Below are 21,937 nucleotides of genomic sequence, written 5' to 3' on the forward strand. Positions count from 1 at the left end.
AAAATAATACTAATTAAATAGTGCAATATACAACTAATATGCATCTTTGTTGCTACTGGACACTATCTTCTACGGTTCTACCAAACCTAAGTGATTAAACTAATTAATCAAGTTAATTGATTAATTATATTACTTTAATAAAACTAATTACCTAGATTAAATCACATAAATTCATGTTACTATATTAAGTAAAGAATCTAATCACACTTACTAATAAAACTTATATAACCCAACTAAATCATTAATTTAAATACTCTAATTTACCAAAATAATATAATTAATCAAATGTACTTGAATGAATTTAACAATATACTGACGAAATGACTAATATACTTCTGAATGAACTAAGAAAAATCTAATTATAATTACTAATTAACTACGTAATTATATTACTTTAATAAAACTAATTACCTAGATTAAATCCCGTAAATTCATGTTACTATATTAAGTAAAGAATCTAATCACACTTACTAATAAAAATTATATAACCCAACTAAATCATTAATTTAAATACTCTAATTTACCAAAATAATATAATTAATCAAATGTACTTGAATGAATTTAACAATATACTGACGAAATGATTAATATACTTCTGAACGAACTAAGAAAAATCTAATTATAATTACTAATTAACTACGTAATCTAAAAACTTACCTTAAGGAAATTGAGCGCGGCTGCTGCTCGCGTTGATCCTCTCCGGCTGCCCCCTCTGCTCGAGCTGCTTCTCCTAGCGTTGCTCCGTTGCTGCTCTCTTCTCTCCACTGCTGCTCTCTTTTCTTCTCCCTTCTCTCCTTTGCTGCTCTCTTCTCTTCTCCCTTCTCTCCTTTGCTGCTCTCTTCTCTTCTCCCTTCTCTCCTTTGCTGCTCTCTTCTCTTCTCCTTTCTCTCTTCTGCGAGTCAGGGCTTTTATTAAGCGCAAAAGCAGCATCCCGCTGGCACGCACACACCGAAAGCATCGACAGGACGTGAAAGTGACATGATGTACTGAATTCGGCAACTGAGGTGCCGAATACGGCACTGTGGGCTGTATTCGGCACCTCAGTTGCCGAATACAGCAGAGTACAGGGTGTATTCGGCAACTGAGGTGCCGAATACAGCCCACAGTGCCGTATTCGGCACCTCAGTTGCCGAATACGGTGTTTTCGGATTTTCAGTTTCTGAAAATCAAATTTCGGTATTTGAGATACCGAATACGAGTGCTAGATTTGCAAATACGTCGACATGTTGTCTATTTTCGTAAATACGATCGCGTATGTTGTCTAAATTTCCAAATTTGCCGAAAGTCCCCAATCCCTCACCCCCAAAATCCCCTGTCAATTTCGCCGATAGCCCCCCGCGCCACCCCGTATTTGCACTCCTCGCACGCGGCGACGCGCATTGCTATTCCTTTCGTTTCCTTTTCTTTTTCTCTCTCTTCCTTATTAGTATCACCCGTGCGATTAGCATGTCTCTGCCCAATGCCACCGCCTCACCGCCGCCGTCGCCGGAACCCTAGGCCGCCGGAGTCGGAGCTCCCTTCGGCGGGGGAGGGGTCGGGGGAGGATGCAGCTGCGGATCTCGCCGAGCATGCGCAGCATCACCATCTCCAGCAGCAATGGCGTCGTCGACTCCATGAAGGTGCGCGTCGCGCCGCAGCCGCCCCCGCCGCCGCCGCCGCTAGGGGCGAGCCGGCGCGGCGGGGGAGGAGGGGGAGGCTGGGGAGGGTGGTGGGGCTCCGGGTGGTACTGGCGTGCGGTGGCGTTCCCGGCCGTCGTGGCGCTCGGTTGCCTCCTGCCCTTCGCCTTCATCCTCGCCGCCGTACCCGCGCTCGAGGCTGGCGGAAGCAAGTGCTCCTCCATCGGTAAGATCGATGGGCGCGATCTCGCGTTTTTTTTTTTTTGGTTTCGGTTGCGGTGGGTTGAGTTGTTGATTTGGTGCGTTTGGGGAGGCAAAGCTCGGATCTCGGCACCCTTGGGCGTAGGATTTCACGGTGTCGGTGGGAATGTGGAGATGGTTCTGGTCTAGAATCCGCGCCGAGAATGTGTGATTTGTTCGCCGATGAGCTTAGATTCAAGCTATCAGGTGTGAGCGATCTCATTTGTTACATGTGCTGATCTGAACTGAAATCAAGAGAGTTGACTATTTGGTTTTATGATCCAGTTTCCATGTGAGCAAATTTGTGGATCTTAGGCATATTATTTCCTAGCATTGGCTGAAATGTGGTATCGTCATTCTGTAGTTTTAAGCCATCACTTTGGTTAGATTGAGGAACTGGATTTAGTGCTATCAGCTGCAGTGTTGTCTTTGGAAGAGTTTCTTGTTGTAGTTTTGAGCTGAATCTTGCAATTCTTTCCTATATACTGATCATATGTTGAAACTGGGTACCTGGTCAACTGGACTCCAAATTCTTTGCTCCCCGTTGATTATTGGGGCATCAGGGAAGGATATATAAGTGAGAGAGATATAGCAAAGCCCTTGATGCACCTGGACACCTGATTAATTGTAGGTAAAAAAGTGCTTTGCTTCTGCACCATGGCTTATAGGAAGTTTTATACTGGAGCCACACATAGATTTTGTGCAAAAAACTGGAATATCAGTTTTGGTACTCTAAGGGTCTGTTTGTTTTAGCTTTAGATTGTGAGAATTCAGTCCATTTCGTAGAATCTGTGGAAGCTCCTTCCCATCAAATTGTGTACTGTGAGATTTTGTAGTACAACTTGGCTTGCGGATTGTGAGATTCAGCTTTTATATTGTGATAGTTTGTTTTTGCTTTTGCTTTTGGAGCTAGAATCCATAATCAGAATAAAAAACAAACATGGAAGTACCTTAATTGCCATAAGCTAGGGAGTTTTTTACTTATAGCCTAAACAAAATAGATTGGTACTTGCCACTCATGGTTCAGGCTTCATGGTAACAAATGTGACCCGATAGTAGCTGCAACTTGATCTTGACCAAGGCCCCGTTTGGCATCTCGAATCAGTTCCGATTCTCCCCCGATTCTTGCCAAATGGGAGAATCAGCTAGAAACGTTTCCCCGAATCGGCTAGGTGAAACGGGGTGGGAGGTGTTTCAGTTGATTCTCCCACCCCGTTTGCCAACCTTGCCCTCGCCGCTTGCCCAGCTGACACCAGCCGCACCGTGCTTGGCCGCCGCTTGCCGCGCCACGCTTCTCGGCCATAGTGCCCTCCGTGCCACCCGCCCGCCATGCCGCTCTGTTGAATGGATAAGGAGAGAGAGAGAGAGCAACCGGTTGTATAAGGGAGAGAGAGATAAGGAGAGCGGTAAGGGAGAGAGATATTGTTTGTGTTAAGAAAAAAAGTCAAATAAATATTATTTGTGTTAAAAGAAAAGTCAAATAAAAACTAAAAAGTAGCATATTAGCAAAGGGCAAAATGGTCAATTGCACCACCATCCTCACTGAATCCAGACAACCATGCAAACGTTTTCCAGAGGTGATTCTGATTAACCAGAGAAATGTTTCTAAGAAGAATATGGAACCAAAATGCTTTTAGGAGAATTTGGATCCCTACCAAACGCACCCCAAATAGGCTCCAAGGGTACATGGAATGTTGGTGAATCGTTCTCAATTTCTGTGTGTAAAATTTGGTATTGTCATAAGATATCTAGTTGGGGTATAGGCATGTCATTTTCTGTAAGTTGCTGATACGAGATCCCCTCCTGTCGAATGTATGCTTTTGGTTAGGTCAGCTAGTGTTCTTAAGGCGTCGCCTAGGCGACAATGCGCTCCCAAAGCCTTGGGCATCCCGACGCCTTGCCAAAACCAGTGAGAGGGAGGGAGAAGAGGGGAAGAGCGAGAGGGGGGATTCAGGAAGGCCAAGCAGTTGTCGCCTCCCCGATTCCCGCTGGCTCCAGTGCCGGTGGCTGGCATAGCAGTCCCTCTGGTCAGCTGCAGCGGCGGTTGATCTGGAAGCCAGCACAGCACAGTGAGATCGGCGGTGCTGTGCAAGAGAGGGAGCAACGCTGAGGGAGACCTAGCATATCTACATGAGGGGAAGGGGTTTATTGGCTGGTTGGTGGGCTGGGCTAGCCCGTTCCTTTCTCGTCCCCCCTTTTCTTTTATCTCTCTTTTCTTTTTGTTTTTCTCTCCTTCTCCCTGCTGCTGTTTTGCTGTTTCTTAGGATATGTAAGGCTAAAAGCATTGCCTCACCTCGCCTTATAAGCACCTGGGCGTTGTGAGGGGGGTGGGTCGCCACGCCTTGCCTTAGCGCCTTAAGAACACTGTGGTCAGCTATTTTCTTTCGACAGAACTAACTTTGCATTTTAGAGCTTGTATCATGTGTTGTTGTAACCTTTGTAATCTTATTTTGCAGATTGCTTGGGGAGGCGAATAGGGCCTAGTTTCCTTGGTAGGCAGGGGGGTGATTCTACAGTAAGTTACAAGATTCCTTGTACTTTTCTTTGTTAGTAAAGCATGACTTTTTGTTTTACTTTTTTTTTTCTTAAAGATGAAGCGCAATTTATTTATCATTCTTACCCAATGTGAACAGAGGCTGGTGCAAGATCTGTATAGAATTTTTTATCAAGTTAACAACGAGGAATTCCCTACCGATAAAAAGTTACCAGAATCATTCAGGGATTTTCTTTTGGAGATGAAGGATAACCATTACGATGCTAGGACATTTGCTGCTAGGTTGAAAGCTACGGTATGGGACTAACTTTCCTTGTTTGATCTCGCACTATTGCATTCAAATTTAAAATGATGTAATCTGGCATCAGCTTTCGCCTTTAAAGCAGCAAACATGAAAAACTGAATTGGTTTTTGTGATGTGTATTTGTTAGCCCCAAATATTATATGGACTATTTTGTGTTTCTGGGCATAGCCATATAGTTAATTTGTACAAGAGTGGCATGTACATGAGAATTCCGCCCTAGTCTGTGACATAGTGTCTCGTCGTAAAACTTTAAAGATGCACTTAATTTCTTTTCAAATGTTCTCTGAAGGAACAATGTGAGCTTTGTTTTTTAAAAGAAAAGTGCAAGACATGATTGTTGAAAAAGTAGAGTTACAGAAGTAGTTGGCAATTACGTAAGTAAATTTATACCTTTTCTGGTATAAATTATGTGCATATTGCTATAAATTTACCATTTATGGAAGCTAACGTACCTTTTGTATTGGTCATTTTTTCAGCATGCGGTATTCATCTCCGTATAATTGTATATTTCTGCTTTGTTGTACACAGCTTAATACAATATTGAACTTGGGCCCTGCTGGCAACATATAATTTATTCATGGCTCTTACTCCTGATAAGGTGCTTTAATGCACTGTGTTGTGTTTTTAACATGTATTTTAATAACACATGCTTTTCTTGCAGATGGAAAGCATGGACAAGGAGGTTAAGAGGTCAAGGTTGGCAGAACAGCTGTATAAACATTATGCTGCAACTGCTATTCCCAAAGGAATCCATTGCCTTTCTCTGCGCCTTACTGATGAATACTCCTCAAATGCTCATGCACGGAAACAGTTGCCACCACCGGAACTGTTACCTTTGCTTTCTGATAATTCCTTCCAACATTATATTCTAGCCAGTGATAACATTCTTGCTGCTTCAGTTGTTGTCAGCTCAACTGTACGATCTTCCTCAGTGCCTGCAAAAGTAGTCTTTCATGTTATTACTGACAAGAAAACATATCCAGGGATGCATTCATGGTTTGCTCTTAATTCTCTATCACCCGCAATAGTTGAAGTAAAAGGTGTTCACCAGTTTGACTGGTTGACAAGAGAAAATGTCCCAGTACTAGAGGCTATAGAAAACCATCGTGGAGTCAGAAATCACTATCATGGAGATCATGGAACAGTTTCCAGCGCAAGTGACAATCCTAGGGTGCTTGCTTCAAAGCTGCAGGCTCGAAGCCCCAAATACATATCCCTGCTAAACCATCTCCGCGTTTATTTGCCTGAGGTGTCTTTCCATCAGAAGTGTTCTATATTTTGGCTTTGTATCTGTTACACTTACTATACAGTTGTTCCAATTTATGGTTAAATGAATGTGCTATGGTAACCTTATTCACAGGTGGGTGTATTTTGTGTAGCATTTCAAATGTTTTCGATGGTAGTATAAGCATTCCAGTATTGATGTGCCAACTAAATTCCCTGGTCATGGCAAGCTTAAGGTCATGCTTTTTTTGCATATCTTTACACTAGGGCATTAGGTTGCCTTTGAGGCTCCTGCTGATCAACTGAGCTTGCAAAACGTTGCGCTGCCTGCTTTCTTGCACAGAACAGAGGAGTGGAGGGGATAGTTTACTGTTAAATGAAGTGGGACATAGTCAAATTTACTCCAATATGGTGAATATACTTTGATCCGACAGATTCACGTCTGCATTTAATTTGAACTGAGTAACTTTCAGAGCTGCTCGAGCCTTTGTTCTTTTTTTTTTTCAGCATCAGGGGCTTATGAGAATACCATTAGAATGGGCTGAAGCATGCAGAATTAGTCAGTATGACCTTTACAGTTATCATCCAACTAGATCTATGGTCTATTCTTAAGTGATGCATGCTGAAACTGCCAGAATAGATACCCCACCAACCATCCCACTATTAAGATGCATGTTTAATTCTCTTTCTATATGTGATTAAAATGAAGACAATCAAGTGTGTTTCTGTTTTTTCTGTTTGATTACCACATGTTGGTTGTGCACTTATGCTTGCTGCTAAAATGCGCCTCACTGTTATATTCCCCCTTCTCTTTAAGTTTCCATTATCTTTTTGTCGAATTCTGATAATAATTGAGTTGCATGAACTGTGCCGTTTCAACTCTTAAGTTGTAAGAAAGATTGTGAAACACTAACATTTTGTGATGTCCAAAATTCGTTACCTGATCCGTTCTCATTTATTCAACCAGCTCTTTCCAAACCTCAACAAGGTGGTCTTCCTCGATGATGACATTGTTGTTCAGCGTGACTTGTCTCCCCTTTGGGAGATCAATCTTGAAGGGAAGGTGAATGGGGCTGTGGAAACATGCAGGGGTGAAGATAGCTGGGTGATGTCTAAGCGTTTCAGGACATATTTCAACTTCTCTCACCCCGTGATAGCTCGAAGTCTTGACCCAGATGAATGTGCTTGGGCATATGGGATGAATATCTTTGATTTGGCAGCTTGGAGAAAGACAAACATCAGGGATACATATCATTTCTGGTTGAAGGAGGTAATGCATTTTGCCCTCACAAGAATCTCCAACCCCCGCTGTATTCTATGCTCCATAGTTCATTGACTATGTTTCCAAATTGAAAATGTTCTGGTATTTTGCATGCTGATTTTGTACCGTGTCCAGTGTTTGAAAATCTTGAAAAAAAAACTTAATTCAACAATCTTCTGGATAAGTCCAGCTGAAAGTCTAAATGTAAAAGGATTTCCTTCCTTTTCTGCTATTCTGTTTTGTTCACCATTTGCTTACATATATTCTTCCAGGTATAGGAAAATATAAATCATAATTGACACAAAATCATACTTAGCTACTAAGCCTAAAACATGATAGTTGGTGCCATTATTTGTGCTCATAACAATTTCAATCTCTTTTGCAGAATCTAAAATCTGGTCTTACTCTCTGGAAATTTGGTACTTTACCACCTGCGCTTATAGCATTCAGGGGTCATGTGCATGGTATAGATCCATCTTGGCACCTTCTTGGCTTAGGATACCAAGAAAAGACAGATATTGACAGTGTCAGGAGGGCTGCAGTGATCCATTACAATGGCCAGTGCAAGCCATGGCTAGACATTGCTTTTAAGAACCTGCAACCATTTTGGGCAAAGCATGTAAATTACTCCAACGACTTTGTTAGAAACTGCCATATTTTGGAGACCCAATATGACAAGGAGTGACTTGCAACAAATGCTGGACACAGCGAGGGAGTATAGTTCATGATTCATTTGTTGGCTGGAGAGGCTGATTGCTGTTGGGTAGGAATATATTGGTTAATGATGAAAGCAATCACCGCTGAGTACACCTCTGACCATCCCCTTCATCGACCGGCTTGCAAATACCTCAAGATTTTTCGTCTGTATCATACGGGAACACGATTCTTTTCATCTGTGTCATATGGGTACATCATTCTTTTCCATAGTGCGAAAAGGAGCTTGGTGAGTCTCTCCCTCCGCGATTGGGCTATAATCGTTAATAGCAGAATAATGCAGCAGATGGGCTAGAAGATTGAATGATTGATTGATCATGGCGAAGAAAGGAGGCAGATATCTTGAGGTTGCGAGAGCCTATATGCTTTCCATCCATTTAATTATTTTTTTCCTTCTTGATACAGAGTCATTGAAATTTTGTTCCGTTAGTTTTGTGGTTGATTTAGTAGGTTGGGGATGATTGTAGTAGAGATGCCATTGTTTGTTAGTAACCTACAGGATCTTGTTACAATTGTTCACATATTGGAAATGTGCAGATAATTCTTTCAGGTGTATTTGTACTGAACTGTGTGACCGAAATAGAAATCCAGATGCACTGAACAAAAGCATGGCACTCCCGTAGTTATGAGCCTAGCAAGAGTCAGGACTCTTTACGATTCAGACGCGTTTGCTTCTGTTGTCGACAAAAATGTTTTAGACTCTTTGTCAAATTTAACCATTCCTAAATTACTGTACAGTTACTGAATGATCAATCCTTAAGTCACTATTAATCCTTCTCAGTGTTTCTTTTAGAGGTACTACTCAGCTTTATATGTAAGAGTAAAAGCTCCAAAAGGTAAATTATGAATTTATCTCGTAGGAGATGATAGTCTTCGCCTGGAGATGGAAAATTCGTCCATCCGGTTTTATTAATTTGCAAATTCTTAGAGGTAGAAACTATCAATTATTTTTCGAAATCAGAATTATGGAGTTTAGGCTGTGAAAATGGGAGAGGATCGGAGCTACGGAACGGAAGCCCAGCACACCAAACGGACGCTATGGGCTGCGGCCACCGTCAGTTTATGGGCCATAGCCTCTGAGGTCTCAGTGTGGCTTCGGCGTCACAGGTGAGTCCAACATCGTCCGTGTAGAGGTGTGGTGGGCTCATAAGGGCACACTTCTATGTTGTTAGCCCGGAGCTTGCAACTTTTTTTTTAAAGCCGCAATGTGGAGTGTTACAAATAGAGAAGACACCGGAGTGCTGAACAAAATTCAAAATAGAGGCAAGAAGAAAAGAAAAAGGAGTTACAATACCACGTACGAGAATGAGGCAAGCCGGGACAGGAAGCTAAAATTAAACATAAAAAATACTATCTATTATAACATCGTTTTCACTATAACTTATTGATCATATCAATACCATACTGTAAGAAACACATCACTATCACACAGTATCAACGGTATTTGTCGCATGTCATCGTTATCAAACTCACCGTATTAGTGGCATTGTAGCTCAAACTTCGCCATGGTAGACCTTAACTTTTGCCTCGACATCATTACAGCACGTGCGCATTGTTAAACAAGTCCAAAATATCCGGCAACCGGGTTCAGTTAAGTTTGTTCAGATAACACGTTAGTCTGATAAGTTTCTGGCAACAGAATGTTGTTGCCGAAGGGATTCTGCGTGATCCAAATATCATCTTGGAAGTCAAGATTGTAACAAACCATGTACTCAATTTGTTCTATATAAACATGAAGGGATCAGAGGTGATCCTCAACGCAAAATAGACCTTTACATGGTACCAGAGCCATAGCCAATCTTCCGCAGCAATGTTCACCGTTTCCAGCTCTTCTTCATCCTCAGCTACCTCTGTTAATCAGTTTGTCAGCATCAAACTGAATCGCGACAACTTCCTTGTATGGAAAGCACAACTCATGCCCTTCCTGCGCAGTCAGCAGCTTGTGGGTCACATCGACGGAACCACCATTGAACCATTCAGGGTGGTCGTTCAGGGAACCGGCGACGATGCATGGACAAGTCCTAATCCGGTGCACACCACCTGGTATCATTAAGACCAGATTGTGATGGGTGCCCTCTTCTCCACCATGACTGAAGAAATCCTGATGCAGGTCATGACTCAGTCATCTGCTCTCGGAGTTTGGAGAACGCTTGAATCCATCTTCGGGTGCCACTCACAGGCGAAAGCCATGCAATTGCGGCTCCAACTAACAAACATTCAGAAGAAAGGGTTGTCCATGGCCGAATATTTTCAGAAGGTCAAGTCCCTTGCCGACACCATGGCGTCGATCGGCGAACCACTGAAGGAGCAGGAGATAGTTGCCTATCTCCTCACAGGACTAGGGTCAGATTATGACGCCCTGGTCACATCTATCATGATGCGCGCTGAGCCAATGTCCCTCAGCGAACTCTATGCACATCTGTTGAGCTATGAACTTCGTCAAGAACATAATAACTCAGTTTTACAGATAAATTCAAGCTTCTCAGGAAACCATGTTAGCCGTGCCGGTCAATCTGGCAACAGCAGCCAAGGAGGACACGGCCGAGGAGGTGGTCGCAGACAAGGCACTGGACGTGGCAGAGGACGCAGTCTAGGTAGCGGGCGTGGCCAGAACTCGGCTACTCGACCCAAAGTTGTTTGTCAAGTCTGTGACAAGCCCGGTCATGACGCTCTCTGGTGCTAGTACAGATTCAATCAGTCATACCAGGCTGAGGATCAACGAGCTGCAAATTCAGCTGTCACCGGCTACACCGTGGATACAAACTGGTATGCTGATAGCGGAGCCACAGATCACCTGACCAGTGACCTCGACCGTCTAACAGTCAAAGATCGATACAAAGGAGGAGATCAGGTGCAGGTTGCCAGTGGCTCAGGTTTGCACATCTCTCATATTGGTCAATCTACTATTGCTGGTTCAATTCACCCTCTTAAACTGCAAAATGTCCTTCATGTTCCTCGAATAACCAAGCACCTTCTTTCTGTCCATAAACTTGCAACCGACAACAATGTGTTTTTTGAATTCCATCCTGACTCTTTCTTTATCAAGGATCGGGACACGAAGCAAATAGTGCATGAAGGCCGGAGCAAAGGAGGCCTATATCCTCTAGAGTCTACGCGCCTATCTCGACTGTCATTGTCCACGACCAGAGTGTCTACTGAACAATGGCATCAACGCCTCGGTCACCCTTCTCATGCCATAGTCCAGAGTGTCCTTAGATCAAATAGCCTTGTCTTTGAGTTAAATAAGAATGAGTCGGTATGTAATGCCTGTCAGCAGGCCAAAATCCACCAATTTCCTTTTAGATCATCTACTAGAGAGTCCTCTTTTCCTCTTGAGCTGATACACTCAGATGTTTGGGGTCCTGCTACTTGTTCAGTAGGAGGTTTTCAGTATTATATAAGCTTTATTGATGATTTCAGTCGCTATACATGGATTTTTCTCATGAAGCATAAATCTGAAGCTTTGCCAATATTCTTGAACTTTCAGAAACAAGTTGAACGTACTCTTGATTCAAAAATCAAGACTGTTCAAACCGATAGGGGAGGAGAGTACCAATCTTTGCACAAATTCTTTTCTACCGTTGGTATTTCACATCGTGTATCCTGCCCTCATACACACCAACAAAATGGTCTTGCAGAACGCAAACACCGCCATATCGTTGAAACTGGGTTGGCTCTGCTGGCTCACTCATGTCTGCCAGTACAATTTTGGGATGAGGCATTCCTAACGGCATGCTATCTAATCAACCGACTTCCCAGCCGTGTAATTGATAATCAAACACCATTGTTTCGTCTCTTCAAAAACAAACCAGATTACTCCTTTCTTCGTGCATTTGGTTGTGCTTGCTGGCCTAACCTCAGGGCGTATAACAATCGGAAGCTTTCTTTCCGATCTCTTCCATGCGTCTTTCTAGGTTACAACACCTTACACAAAGGCTACAAGTGTCTCCATCGCCCAACCGAACGCATCTACATCTCACGTGATGTCACTTTTGATGAACAAAACTTTCCTTTCTCCACTGATCTTGTGAACACTACATCACCACACACCAAGTCTTCTACTTCTTCTGTACCTTTCCTTCTTGAGCAGCCTTCCTCAGCTGAACCAGTAATTGCAGTTGATTCATCTGAGAGTAGTGCTTTACCTGACAACCTGGTTGCTACTAATCTCCCTTCTGAGCAGTCTGCAGTTGCAGGTACAGCAGTGGAGGGCTCCGATCAAAGGGGAGAAGAAGTCCAACAAATTGAACCTGAACCTGTCCTGCAATCAGCTCAGAACAGGCCAAGGACCCGATTGCAGAACAATATTGTTTGCCCGAGAAAATTCACTGATGGCACTATTCCATATCACAATGCCTTTTCAGCATCCACCACAGGTGAACCAACAGACTATCGACTTGCTCTTAAAGATCCAAAGTGGAAACAAGCTATGGAACAAGAATACAGTGCTCTCATCAAGAATCAGACCTGGACACTGGTTCCTCATCAGCAGGGACAGAACATAGTCGATTGTAAATGGGTTTACAAGATCAAACATAGAGCAGATGGGACTATAGAAAGATATAAAGCACGACTTGTTGCTAAAGGGTTTCATCAACGGCATGGTATCGACTATGGGGATACCTTCAGTCCTGTAGTAAAACCGGCAACAATTCGTCTTGTGCTGTCAATAGCCGTCTCTAGAAATTGGGAGCTCAGACAGATAGATGTGCATAATGCATTCTTGCATGGTAAGCTCCAAGAAGAAGTTTAAATGAGTCAACCTCCTGGCTTTGAAGATTCCAAGGCTCCTCAGCATGTTTGCAAGCTCCAAAAGGCTTTGTATGGCTTGAAACAGGCACCAAGGGCGTGGTACTCTCGTCTTAGTGATAAGCTACAGAGACTTGGGTTTGTGTCATCCAAAGCAGACACTTCTTTGTTCATTCTGAATCAAGGTACATTAATGGCATATGTGCTAGTGTATGTAGATGACATAATCATTGCCAGCTCCAAGAAGTGTGTCATGGAAAAACTTATCAGAGAACTGTCGTCTGACTTTGCTGTCAAAGACTTGGGGGAACTGAATTATTTCCTTGGCATTGAAGTGTCACCAGGAAAGGAGGGAATACTACTGACTCAGAAGAAGTACATCATGGATCTTCTTCAGAAAAATAACATGATGGAATGCAAGGGTGTCTCCACTCCAATGTCTAGCTCAGACAAGCTTAGCAGAGAACAAGGAACTCAGCTTGATGATGAAGGAGCTTTTCAGTACCGAAGCACAGTCGGTGCTCTTCAGTATTTAACCTTGACTCGACCTGACATAGCATATTCTGTGAATAGGGTGTGTCAGTTTTTGCAGCACCCTACAGATGTGCATTGGTCAGTCGTTAAACGAATACTCAGATACATCAAGGCCACAACAGACAGAGGATTAAAAATTCAAAGATCCCCTTCAATGTTGGTGAGTGCATTCTCTGATGCTGATTGGACGGGCTGCCCAGATGATCGGCGATCAACAGGGGGTTTTGCTGTCTACTTTGGTCCAAATCTCGTGTCATGGAGTTCAAGGAAACAACCAACCGTATCCAGGTCAAGTACCGAAGCTGAATACAAGGAACTAGCCAACGCTACTGCAGAAGTAATATGGGTTCAATCAGTGTTAAAGGAACTTGGAGTATCTTCGGAAAAGCCACCATGCCTGTGGTGCGACAATCTAGGGGCAACGTACCTAACTGCAAACCCTGTTTTTCATGCTCGAACTAAGCATATAGAAATAGATTTTCACTTTGTTAGAGAGAGGGTTGCACAAGGATTACTAGAAGTTAGGTTCATCTCGTCAAGCGATCAGGTAGCTGATATTTTTACAAAGGCTCTACCGCAAAGACCACATGATCAAATCTGCAGCAATCTTAACCTACGAAGTGGCTAGGATTGAGGGGGAGTGTTAAACAAGTCCAAAATATCCAGCAACCGGGTTCTGTTAAGTTTGTTCAGATAACACGTTAGTCTGATAAGTTTCCGGCAACAGAATGTTGCTGCCGAAGGGATTCTGCGTGATCCAAATATCATCTTGGAAGTCAAGATTGTAACAAACCATGTACTCAATTTGTTCTATATAAACATGAAGGGATCAGAGGTGATCCTCAATGCCAAATAGACCTTTACACGCATGATCCCACGAACGAGCCCACCGCGTGTCATTGCCAAGCTCGTTGCACATCCACTATGCAGCACCTCCAACTTTACCTCAGCACGGCCGTCAGCCGTGAACCGCAGTTCACTGATGAGTGACGATGAAGAAAATACCGTGTGCTTGTCACAGTAAGCACCATAAATACTTTTATTTAAAAAATTTCGGGCTTGAAGACATCAAAACAAAGATACAGTCCTGGATCGTAAAAAAAGATACAGCTCTGGATGAAGTGTAGGAAATATCTTTTGCTGTGTTCAACTTAAGTTTTAACTATTTCAGTCTGCAGGTCAAATTATAAAAATTTAGTGTCCTTTTTTTTTTGGTGATTTGAATTTATTTTTTCTAGTTCCTGAGTAGGATGTTTACATTGTTTAGGTTTCTTTTGGCATTGCAGTGGCTTTTCAAAAGTGCTTATTTATTTCTATTTTTAGGTGCAATTGTTAGTTGTAAGCATCTTTTTAAGATTTGTAACATAAAAAATACACTAGAAATGACAAATATTCCTTTAACTAAATTCACAGCGCAGCGCAGCAACAGCAAGCACACCTTTAGTGTTTTCCTTTGTAAAAGAGATTTGAGCCTAAATTTGTAGATCAATTCCTCGACAAAAGGGTCTTTTTTATTCATTCACAAAATTGGAGATGATATTCGTTTGTCAGAACTACTTTATATTAAAATAGGGCAAACTTGCCATGGACGATCCAATTTGTATCAAAAAATGAGAAGATGGAACATTCTAATGCATACTGCAGCAAATATGTTTGCTTCAAGAGTACACTCAAGAACAAGCTTTAGCCTCAAACTTGGGTAGAACTACGAAGGCGATTGATGTTGGTGCTAGGTGCACCGGCGAATCGACAGCAACAAGCGCCGGGTCCAGAGCCGGAACGCTGCCATCATCTCCCAGTTCCAACGGGACACCGTTGAGCAGCATTGTCTTGCTCTGGAGGTCGCCATCCTTGGCGGTCAGATGATACTCCTCCCTCTTTACGATGTCGCTTGATGGTTTCCTTCCCAGCCATGAAACTGCTCTTTTGAGCCTGTGCGCAAAAGAAGCGCGCTTCTCGAGGTCAGGTCTTTTGTCGAGGCTGACGTTTATGTCATTCTGGAGAGTGACGTTGTATCCAGTAGAGTTGCTTAGGTTGATCAAGAGAAGAATGACGCCTTGCTGCATTTTGGAATAAGCATGTTCAGAATGGGTAATCTAGCAGACTTCAACTAAGCAATAAGCTGATATCTTCGTGGAACAAATTCTCTGAGAACAAAGCAATCAATTGTAAACTCATGATTCACTAGTCAACAAAAATAACCATACCACTTAAACTTTAGTAACATGGTCTAAAATCCAAACTTCTCGAGCAATTCACCTGAAAAGGTAAAAGCCAATTTACAAAAAGCGCAGCTTATACCTGTTGTTTCCTACAATGAGCATAAGCACGTAACCGACGCGGTGCATTGATATCAACTGAAAGAACTCCATTACCCATAAGCCGATGCCATAGTAGAGCACTGATAACAAAAGAAGTTGTCAAAATATATATCACACTGTTTCCTTTAAACACCAAACTAAATAATCTAGTAGAAGTTCATAACTATAGCCTTGCCTGTAGTAATCAGGATTTGGCAAAAAAGTTTGTGTGTCAAGCAGACCATAGTTGCCACCGATGAGAGTCTGCCTGCAGAATACTTTCGTATTGTACTTAGATGCCATTCCAAGCTGATCCAGATACCTGCATGCATAAAAAAATTCCATCACAACTACTTGCTGGCACATCATACCGCATCAGAGTTGTGTCAACCATGAAAAAGAATGAGAGCTGACCAGATACTATTGATGAATGTATTCGACACCAGTAGACCACCATTATTGAATACACCTCCACTTTCACTGACCCAAGCAGAAGCCCATGTTCCATGCCTTTGGATGGTAAGTTGCATGTCTCTATAAGTATCTTCAGCACGATCTAAGTACTTTGGATCTAAGATCTTCCTTATAAGATGAACATCATTCCCTGAAAACAAAGTGCCATTGTTGATGCGTAGTGTGCATTGATTACATGAATTGACAGGATAAAACAAGGATGCCTGGCTAACATTGCAGATATATTTCTGACCGATAAAAATGACTAAATTTTGTCTCTGAAGAATGGCCTTGCTATGTATTTGTTTTGAAAGGATAGTTTATTCAATTTTTTCCCTAAGGATGGCATGCAGCCTTTCCTTCACACTTCACAATAATATACATCACAAAAAGAAGCAACCAAATTAAAGTAGCGTGCCTATGAAATATGGAAAAGCTAAAATGCAATCGAGTGTTTCAGGGCGCTCGAGCGCTTGATTTTCTGGCCACCCGATGCACGCTATGATTCGCGCTCTGGGTTGTCTTCCTCGACTTCGAGTCTCCGACGAGCTTAGGGTTAGGGTCTTGGGGGTTCGGGTGGGGTTTTCACCAGGGAGAGCGGTGGGCTTAGAGGGAAGGCCGCCGGTGATGGCGGCGGCCGCGGGGGCGGGGCGGCGGTGACGCCACCGGCTGCGGGAGACGGAGGATCGCCGGTTGGGCAATGCCGGGGAGGGGGCTTCACGGCTCGATGGGTTAGTGTGGCGGCGGAAGGCAGCAGAGAGCCGTCAGAGAGGAGGAAGGTGGGCGGGGCGGGCCCGAGGGTGAGGGCACGGAGAAGAAGCTTGCTGGAGTTGAGGAAGAAGGAGCAGGTAGGGGCACGGGCTCACCGGCGCCGGAGAAGAAGCCGGCAATGTGGCGGTGTTGGGTGGCAGGTGGTGGAGGTAGGCGTCGGAGGTAGTGCTTGAAAAATCGAGTGCCCAACAACCGAGAATCATACCATTAAAAAAAGAGGTTTGTTACTGTGCTTGGGGAACCTCTAGTTCCTCTCCTCCGAATTGTGATCACCGCACTGATTTATACGAGGGTAGGTTAGGAACTTGAATAAATGTAAATAAGGGCAGTTTAGTAATTGATCTTCGATCTAATTGTACTCCAGTAACTATCTCTAATGCCGCTGGTATTTCCCATCGCAGAATAGAGGCAGTTCTCGATCCTGGTACGAACGCCGACGACGTCCCTGCTCCAAACGTCGACAATGGCTGCCTCTTCCACCCCCTCCCTTTGGCAGGCACCCTCCTCGTGAAGCCCACGCACCAAAGGCTGCCTCCCCGGGACCAACGACCTCCTGCTCGAAACGTCATCGACGGCGCGCCGCGCGTGCGGTGCGCAGGGTCGGTGGGTTCGGCAACCCATGTCGAGTAATCCTGGTCGAACACCTGCTGACGGTTGGCTCCTCCATCGCCTCCCTTCTCCGGCAACCCAATTCTAGCTAGCCTATTCAACGAGATGAAATATCCAAACACTAGCAATACTGAGAAAATCGGTGCACAATATGATTTAGCCAGGGGAGCAAAATAATTAATCAAATCAAGCTCTAGGTAACAAGCACATCACTCACACTGCAGCATACCAGTGAATGAGTGATATCTGAATCTCTTACTTCGATGACCACAAAGAGAAGAAGTGAGCTGTGAGATTAAACGAGGAGGAGGAGGCCTGATTCGTGTCGGTCACCTTCAGCGACGACCTGTCATCAACGAAGCTCAGCGTTGGCGAGGGACACGCCGCAACGCCTAATGGAGGGAGCTTCCTCATCGCTGACAACGACGGCGAGAACTCCCCCTCTTCGTCCTCCTCCGTAATCCCAAACGACGACAGTGACTCGCCCGGCGTCTTGAACGGCGGGGTGTCCCCACTGGTGGCCTCGGGCATCTGGCTGCGCCGCTCGTACACCGGGTTGGAAATGCACACGAAGTGGTTGTTGTGCTCCGAGGAGCTCGTGGACGACGAGCGCCGCACGGGCAACCTCCAGCTTGGAGATGGCAAGGAGGAGGTCCTTGGGGTTGGGCACGTGCATGACGCGGTGCGCATAGTAGAACAGCGGTGTGCTGGCGAGTGCCTCGTGCGACCGCCGGCGCGCTGTGCCGAGGTGGACCGTGGCGCCGGAGGTGGAGGTGGAGTAAGTACGCGGCAACGGTGGCGCGCTGTGCCGAGCTAGACCATGGCACCGGAGGTGCAGGTGGAGGAGGCGGGAGGCGGAGTACGCGGCAGCCACCGGCGGAGCGATGCCGAGCTGGATCGGGCAATTTAGTGTCTGAATTGACACAGAAGACACGGAACAAAATTTATCGATGCCCATGGATGTGCTATTACTAAACTGCCCCTCTACCTAATTGGATCTTGCTAACAAAATTACTAATCTATCCTGTGACTTATTCTTCAATTGGTATCTGGTCCACGTTTTTTGGTATCAGCCCACAACTTAAAGTATCTTTCAACAGGTACCTCCCCGTTCTTAACCCTTCTATTGGTCCAAATGGATGGCTATCATGACTTCCAAGCACCGTAAAATCTATCTTAAAAAAAACAACCGAGAAACACTCGGTAGATGGGTAGACAGACCCTTGAAATAAGATTAGCAGCAAGTAACTTATCATGTGGCATCCATCAAATCATTTCTTCATATTCCTTCAGGATAAGGAAAAGTGACCTGCTATGGTTTCGGATTACTGAAACAGGATTTTTCAGGATGCCACTAAAGTGAAATCAATAATAAATCACATACCTCCACCAAGATTATATACATGATGCGTCAAGGCACTAACAACACCATGACCTGAAGTCTGAAGCAGCTGAGAGTACCACTGTTGATCAAAGAATCCTCCAGGGGCTAACAGGAGTGGCTGGGACAGTGGTGCCTTATACAATTGCCGAAGGATGGATTTAAATTCAACTACATCCTTTCCGTAAAGTTTAGCATCGACTCGCGCCCCGATCCCGTGCCCACTCAGCTCATTGCCTGAAAAAACAATAACATGTATAAAACTGTAGTTCTCAAACTGTCTGGCCCATTATTTCATGCGTCAGAACTTGGGGAACTTCTATTTTGGAACAAAATGAGTAATATAAAAGGTTTCAGTAGAAAACATAAACTGTATATTATTACCGAATTCCCATGAGTCAACTGGGTATCCCTTTGAGATCGTGTATTTTAGAAAATCATATGCATTTGTGGAGTTCCATTTGCCTGCCCAGATAGAACGTCGAACATTATACCTTCCGTAGAGTGCATTCACACCAAATGTGACAATTGCTCTGCAGATACATGTCATATCACAGGGTTTCAGACTATGCGAGCACAAATGTGTTAACATCTGCAGAAGTTATGCCGGCTACATTTAAATTCTCGTGGCAGTGGTATCGGAATGAAGCTTAAAATTAGAAGTCTCACCCTGTTTTCTGGAATAGATCATTCAGCTTGTCCCACCTGTCCATACCCAGGCAACCAACTGAGAAACCAAACAAGTCATTGGACATATTTCTGAACGGGGAGCATGGACTATCTGTTCCCACATCATAAACAACTCGGTCTTGCAAGGATCCTCCCAGCCTAATCCTCAGATTATCAAATGCTGCAGATAAAATTAAATAAGACTATTTGAAACATGGAACAAATCAACAAGCCATCTTCCTGCCTAGTAGGTCCTTCTATAAAGTTATGGAGGATGATAAATATGAAACCAGCAACTGCTGGATGTAACTTCAAGGACATACCTTGAATGGCTTGAGCCAGAAATGGGTGATCCAAATCCTGAATGGACCAGTTGATGAAAATACCACATGAAAAGTCAGTCCGAACACCAATGTGCAATTGTAGCCTACTTATAACAAGAGAAGAAAACAATATAAAGCATACCAAATTCAGAATTGAAGACTGGCCCCATGGACACTGATTGTAGTTGCACTTCTCCGGTGGCCACCAGTCAATTGTAGCGCACACGTAATTCTCATCCGTTTCAGCAATCCTAGTTGATCCTTTAACTATGACTGTCGCCTCCTCCGGCTGCTGAGCCAAAGCCCAACGAGGAGCATGCAGGCAGATGAGAGCAAGAAGCAGCAGCCTCACTTCCATGTTTCCTACCTAGAAGTCAAAATTATAACCTAAATTTGTGTTATGTCCTGCAAGAGCAGCCCATGATTTAATCGTGCACAAATTCTTGGGAGATTACGGTTCGATGCCGCAAGCATGCAAAATTTAACGAGCCACATGGCTCTAAATTTACTCAAACACACTATTCAACAGCAGAACGACAGATACTAGGCAATGCAAACCGAATTAACGACTCCCATCGGTAACAGTACGAGCAAACCGAATTAACGATTCCCATCGGCAATGCATACCAAGAAAATATGCCACCACTAATAATCCGGGGAAAGAAGCAAAGCTAAACACCCTGCACGAACAAGACTTCGCATCTGCAGGAAAAGACGCCATTTTTAAGCCGGAGAAGGAAGCGAAGATTCCACCTGTCCTCTCCGCCTCCGATCGCACCGACGCAACGCCCCTCCTTGCTCCCGGTCCCAGCAGCGCCGCGCATGGGAGGCCGGGAGTTTCGGCAGTTGGCCGCGCAGATCCGGATTCCGGAGGCGGATTGGGATTCTTGGGTTCCAGCGCAGCTGAGCTGCCTTTTTTTTGGGACGCTGCTGCTACGCGGCAGTAGAGCGCCGCAAGCAACGTGGCGATGTGAGGATCCTCTTCCTCTATATGCCTGCCCTTCTCTATCCTCTGTAGGCTGTAGCAGATTGGTCGAATTGTTTGATTCAGGTGGTTGGCACATCAATGACTGGATCTAGATGAAAGCTTGACTTTTTTGGTGTTCCAATTAGCTGCGAATTCTCAACAAAAAAAAAGATAGCTGTGAAATCGCAGGATTTTAGTGCAGGTAATGCGAAACCAGCTTTGCTGAACCAGAGGTAGATCTGGATGTACTTTGGGAAAGGAGTGGAGTGTGCAGACAGTGACAGTGTGCCCACTGGGCATGTACATACTCTGCAGATTTGCGATTAATTAGCTGTAGCAGAGCGAGTTGGTTGGTCGTCTCGTGTCTTGGGCCAATGATTTATATAATTGTTACCGTACAGTGTGGTTTAGTAGCTCTATCAGACTATCTTCATCAGCAAATAAAAGATCCTATGTGAACAGTCATACGACACTCTCCTCTTGCAAAATTGCGGTTCGCGACTTGCTAGCCGCCTCCCTATAGCACACGAAGTGGGCTACGCTAGAGCCGTTTACGGACAACATCTATTGGCAAAACACGCGTGAATAGGAATACAGCCTCTAGCTCCGCTGGAGACGCCCTTAGCAAGAATCTTTGTACTTCGTCACCAGCTAACCTGTAGTTGCAGCATAAATAAATCCGTTGCTGCATGGCTACGATACATCGCAACAACATGCTTCAGGAAGTATTTTTTTCCTATGCCTAAAATTTGCGTGGGAAAAGACTTACTGACGACCAACACGCTTGATGAACTGATGAATGCATGAATGCTGTACTCAGAGTCAAAGGTCGAGGGGTGAAAAACAGTACTTTGTTGTTGCTTCAGCTTCGATCCAAGAATCCAGCTCGCCGATGCGCCATGCGTGCACGGAAGTATTAGATGATAAGGCACTTCATTTTAGCATGAAACATACGAACAACTGCAACTTGTGACTTGTCTAACGATACGTATCTAAAATTAGTTAAAATGTAGCTGCCAAAAAAGCGTGGTGAATAAATGAGATATTGCATCTGTGATAAAGTTTGATAATAAAATAAACCTATGACATATGAGACAAGTCGGTAAGAAATTTTAACAAGTCATAGTTATAACATTGAAAATGTACTAAAATATGGAGTGGTAAGATATGACTAGCAACTAAATGTGTGTTGTGACTATCCAATCTCACAGAACACACATTGTTTTGCTGCGAAACGAACTCGGCCCGTGGCTTAAGACCGGCCATGCCGCATCGGCCCGCGGGAGCGCGGCGGCACGCCGTACGATCCCTCTCGATTTGCTTGTGCC

General features: G+C 44.2%; 2 protein-coding genes and 1 non-coding gene across 4 annotated transcripts; 2 read left to right on the forward strand and 1 right to left on the reverse strand.

Annotated features, from left to right (window-relative positions):
• Positions 1-1,286: 1,286 nt before the first annotated feature.
• Positions 1,287-8,402, forward strand: LOC133916665 (probable galacturonosyltransferase 14). 2 transcript variants are annotated; one of them, XM_062360441.1, is made up of 6 exons: positions 1,287-1,842; positions 4,313-4,371; positions 4,490-4,645; positions 5,316-5,903; positions 6,846-7,148; positions 7,525-8,402. In XM_062360441.1, exons 1-6 carry the CDS (start codon positions 1,545-1,547, stop codon positions 7,822-7,824), a joined length of 1,704 nt encoding a protein of 567 aa, XP_062216425.1. In that variant the 5' UTR covers positions 1,287-1,544; the 3' UTR covers positions 7,825-8,402. The 2 variants fall into 2 exon arrangements, with proteins under 2 accessions (XP_062216425.1, XP_062216426.1); XM_062360442.1 differs by lacking the exon at positions 1,287-1,842 and adding an exon at positions 1,887-2,063.
• Positions 8,403-10,149: 1,747 nt separating this feature from the next.
• Positions 10,150-10,288, forward strand: LOC133917237 (small nucleolar RNA Z247). Its single transcript, XR_009909640.1, has one exon. It is a non-coding gene; the product is annotated as a small nucleolar RNA Z247 (small nucleolar RNA).
• A 4,387-nt stretch (positions 10,289-14,675) lies between these two features.
• Positions 14,676-20,868, reverse strand: LOC133916667 (heparanase-like protein 1). Its single transcript, XM_062360444.1, has 10 exons — positions 20,396-20,868; positions 19,785-20,009; positions 19,643-19,679; positions 19,320-19,500; positions 19,035-19,183; positions 18,654-18,887; positions 15,851-16,040; positions 15,633-15,758; positions 15,438-15,537; positions 14,676-15,196 (listed from the first exon to the last, which is right to left on the reverse strand). The coding sequence occupies exons 2-10, from the start codon at positions 19,998-20,000 to the stop codon at positions 14,807-14,809; spliced, it is 1,623 nt and encodes a 540-aa protein (XP_062216428.1). The 5' UTR covers positions 20,001-20,009; positions 20,396-20,868; the 3' UTR covers positions 14,676-14,806.
• Between the last annotated feature and the right edge of the window lie 1,069 nt (positions 20,869-21,937).

This window comes from Phragmites australis, chromosome 4 (assembly GCF_958298935.1).
Source record: "Phragmites australis chromosome 4, lpPhrAust1.1, whole genome shotgun sequence".
Lineage (NCBI taxonomy): Eukaryota > Viridiplantae > Streptophyta > Magnoliopsida > Poales > Poaceae > Phragmites > Phragmites australis.

What these genes read in the sequence shown, in the direction of transcription:
- LOC133916667 (XM_062360444.1), bottom strand. Translation starts at nt 20,000, where the DNA reads ATGGAAGTGAGGCTGCTGCTTCTTGCTCTCATCTGCCTGCATGCTCCT. An exon ending in TGTATATAATCTTGGTGGAG is followed by an intron (nt 16,041 to 18,653) that starts GTATGTGATTTA and finishes CTTTGTTTTCAG; the next exon opens with GGAATGATGTTCATCTTATA. An exon ending in CTCATTGTAGGAAACAACAG is followed by an intron (nt 15,197 to 15,437) that starts GTATAAGCTGCG and finishes TCCAAAATGCAG; the next exon opens with CAAGGCGTCATTCTTCTCTT.
- LOC133916665 (XM_062360441.1), top strand. Translation starts at nt 1,545, where the DNA reads ATGCAGCTGCGGATCTCGCCGAGCATGCGCAGCATCACCATCTCCAGC. An exon ending in TCCGCGTTTATTTGCCTGAG is followed by an intron (nt 5,904 to 6,845) that starts GTGTCTTTCCAT and finishes TTATTCAACCAG; the next exon opens with CTCTTTCCAAACCTCAACAA. An exon ending in ATCATTTCTGGTTGAAGGAG is followed by an intron (nt 7,149 to 7,524) that starts GTAATGCATTTT and finishes TCTCTTTTGCAG; the next exon opens with AATCTAAAATCTGGTCTTAC.